At 38.7% G+C, this 3,210-nt stretch overlaps 1 protein-coding gene across 1 annotated transcript in view; it reads right to left on the bottom strand.

Annotated features, from left to right (window-relative positions):
• Window positions 1-3,000, bottom strand: part of UBR5 (ubiquitin protein ligase E3 component n-recognin 5) — a 94,925-nt gene extending 91,925 nt beyond the window's left edge. Inside the window, exons 1-4 of the mRNA XM_045287206.1 lie at window positions 2,990-3,000; window positions 1,994-2,038; window positions 1,583-1,664; window positions 1,029-1,105 (exon numbers count right to left, since the gene is read on the bottom strand). Of these exons, the coding sequence (XP_045143141.1) occupies window positions 1,029-1,105; window positions 1,583-1,664; window positions 1,994-2,038; window positions 2,990-3,000 (215 nt within the window). The remainder of the gene's footprint in view (window positions 1-1,028; window positions 1,106-1,582; window positions 1,665-1,993; window positions 2,039-2,989) is intronic.
• Between the last annotated feature and the right edge of the window lie 210 nt (window positions 3,001-3,210).

Below are 3,210 nucleotides of genomic sequence, written 5' to 3'. Positions count from 1 at the left end.
TGTCAGTCCCGTTGTTTTCTCCTCCAGATTGTTCATCCAGCCTGTCATATCCAGACAGGCCTGCGAAATCAGTTTTTATATTTAAACTGCAAATGAATTTCAAAGAGAAAATTGTTATTTTCACTTCTAACAGTAATAAAGTTGCCTTAGATGAAGCCAATTAAAATACAACATATAGTAAGCATCACACACCATCCACCTGTTTTTAAAGACTTTGTTGTTTTTACAAGTGAGTTACATGATTTGAAAATATTGCAAAGGAAAAATAAGGCTTTAAAAAACTCACTCCTGTCAAAGAGCAGACAACTTACAAATACCTGTCTCTCAGTAACCTATTTTTGTTAAGTATCAACACCTCTGTGGCTTCTAATGCTAATACAGCCATTAATTTCTGCCCCACAAAAATGAAAATCAAACCACACAGTAACCATGTCATTCTTAAGCCTATGACTTTCCACAGGTCATTTTTGAGTGTTTCTCAAATCAAAATACAGTATGTAAGAGCAATGTCTTTAGGCACTGTAGTAGTTACATAATCTATTGTCAATTTGAGACTGAAAGTGAAGTGGTAGAGCTTAGCCTGTCAATCAGGTTGCAGTTTGATGATCTCACTTGGAGGCGCTAAGGAAATAGCTCACTGGAGGTGGGACACAAGCTCACTCCCTGAGAAACGTTCCTGAGACACATGGAGCTACACTAGAGTCCAGGAGCTGAAGGAGCCCCATGGAGATCCCTGCCAGCACTGAGATGCTTACACTGCTACTAGATGCACAAGACTTTCCACCCATTGGCCTGTGATCTTCCCGCATTCAGTGTTATTGCATGTGTTGCGTGAGTCTGAAGAGGAATTTATAGATTGGTATCAGACATATGGGCTAATATCGCACTTATGAACTTGATCTGGACTGGGCTGGGATGTTTTCTCAATATTCAACTACTCTTGTATATATAAAGCTCTTTCTTACACACATGAATGTTTATGAATTTCTCTAGTCTACCCGGACTAACACAGGCACTAAAGATCTTACCCATCATTATTATCCGGTTTACCCAATTCCAATCTGTCTGGTTGTACTGAAAAACTGATCCGGCAAACTCGCCCATCCTAAGAACAGAGAAAAGCAAGGAAACAGCCAACGTAAAAAATATGCATTAAAACTGGAACATAGTCAACCGTGTTTTGCAACTATCACCTATCACTGCCAACTTAGTGAAGAACAAGCCAGTAAGTGCCCTTACTGATGGGGATTCACACCTGAGGTAGCTGGGGAAATACATTTTCCAGAAACATGTAGAAAATAATTTAAAGACTCGATCTAACAGAACTGGGAGTAAGGAAATGACTGGGTATCAGGAGCATCCTGTTCTATGACAAAGTTCAATTGGTAATAAATCATTTGAGCTTTCCCTGGGCCCACATGCATTTACACAATAAACAGAACTGGATGGGTCTCTCAAATAACACTCTTCAAACAGTTGCTGTTTTCTCTGGTTAAAAATCAAGAAACAAGACGATACTCAATTAGTAAACCTTAACTGTTTGCTTTCTGTTTCTCTAACTCAAAGTCAACTAAACACTTACCTCAAGAAGAAAAGCAGCATGATTTGGTCCCACCACACACTGTTTAATAGTCGCCTGCTCCAATACATTCAGGGGAGGGGGGCTGGGGAATGTTTTTAAAAAGTATATATAAGTAAAATACATTTTAGGGTTTTGCAACACTACCCCCCCCCTTAACAATAACAACAAAATAGCTGGCATAATCTTAAGAGGGGAAAAAAAACACCGTTTACAAACTATAAAGCGGTAATCCTTGGCAGGCCACATTTTTTTTAACTTAATACGAATAAAAGCTATCATTTAAATGAATCTGACTCATAAAAGTTGATGTTTGAATACAGAGATTTTTAGTAGCTGCGATCTAAATATGACTTAATTTTCCTAATAAAGAAAAGTTGTTTTTTGTTGTTTAAATTACCTTAAAATTCTTACCTGTTTAAATTATATTTGTTCAGTTTCTCCGAAACTTCCCGTAACCTTTAAAACAAAACAGAGCAAGCATGAAAAATGTACAGATCCTTTATAAATAAAATTGTCTGACAGGTACTTGGACCATTATTTTGGTGATTTCCAAAATATTGCTCCACTCAAAATGCTATAAAGATGATTTTATATATGGCAAGAATGGTTTTTAAATTATCTTTGCCTTTTCTTCCACCAAACAATTACCTTCCCTCGCCACCGCATTAGCAACGTCCATAGCCTTTTCAATCTTATTTTACAAACGAGGAAACTGCAGTCTCCAGAGCGTGTAACAAAAAGCATCGGAGCTAGGAATTGGACTAATGACCATTAAAAGCCCCTTTTAAAAACACTGTTATGTGTGCCCACAGGGAGTCTTGCATGGGCAGGTATACCACAAAGTGCAAGCTCTTGGGAAGCACAGATGGACAGAAGAAATTCAAACGCACTGCCATCTAGCCCATTCTGACTCATGGTGACTCTACAGCACAGAAAGAATTGCCCCCAAGAGTTTCTAAGACTGTAACTTTTTATTATTGTTATTTATTTATTTTTAATAGTTTTACTAGGGGCTCATACAACTCTTATCACAACCCATACATCGATTGTGTAAAGCATATTTGTACATTCACTGCCCTCATCATTCTCAAAACATTTGCTCTCCACTTAAGCCCCTGGCATTGGGTCCTCTTGTTTTCCCCTTCCTTCCCTCCTCCCCCCTCCCTCATGAGCCCTTGATAATTTATAAGTTATTATTTTGTCATATCTTGCCCTGTCCGACATCTCCCTTCACCCACTTTTCTGTTGTCCGTCCCCCAGGGAGGAGGTGACATGTGTATCTTCTTGTTTTGTTTTCTTTTTCCAACCCACTCTCCCTCTACCCTCCCAGTATCACCACACTCTTTATGGGAGCAGAAAACCTCATCCTTCTCCAGTGCAGTGGCACGGTGATTTTCAACTGCTTACTGTTTAGACATAACCACTATACCACCATCAGGGTCAGAAAAGGACCAAAGCCTAAGTGCCTCTAAGACAAGGTTCTAGCAGTCTTGTGATCCCAAACAGAACAAATTAGAGCCTCAGGCTCCTTATCTGTAAGGCAAAGATAACATCTCCCCAATAAAATGATTAAAAAAAAAAAAAGAATAAAAAGGGGCTAACATTTAGCTAGAAAAGACTTGAAAAAA

This window comes from Echinops telfairi, unplaced genomic scaffold, assembly GCF_000313985.2.
Source record: "Echinops telfairi isolate 266 unplaced genomic scaffold, ASM31398v2 ScPeMD7_1;HRSCAF=3_0, whole genome shotgun sequence".
In the NCBI taxonomy this organism is placed as follows: Eukaryota; Metazoa; Chordata; class Mammalia; order Afrosoricida; family Tenrecidae; genus Echinops; species Echinops telfairi.
This window is presented reverse-complemented; position numbering and strand designations above follow the sequence as displayed.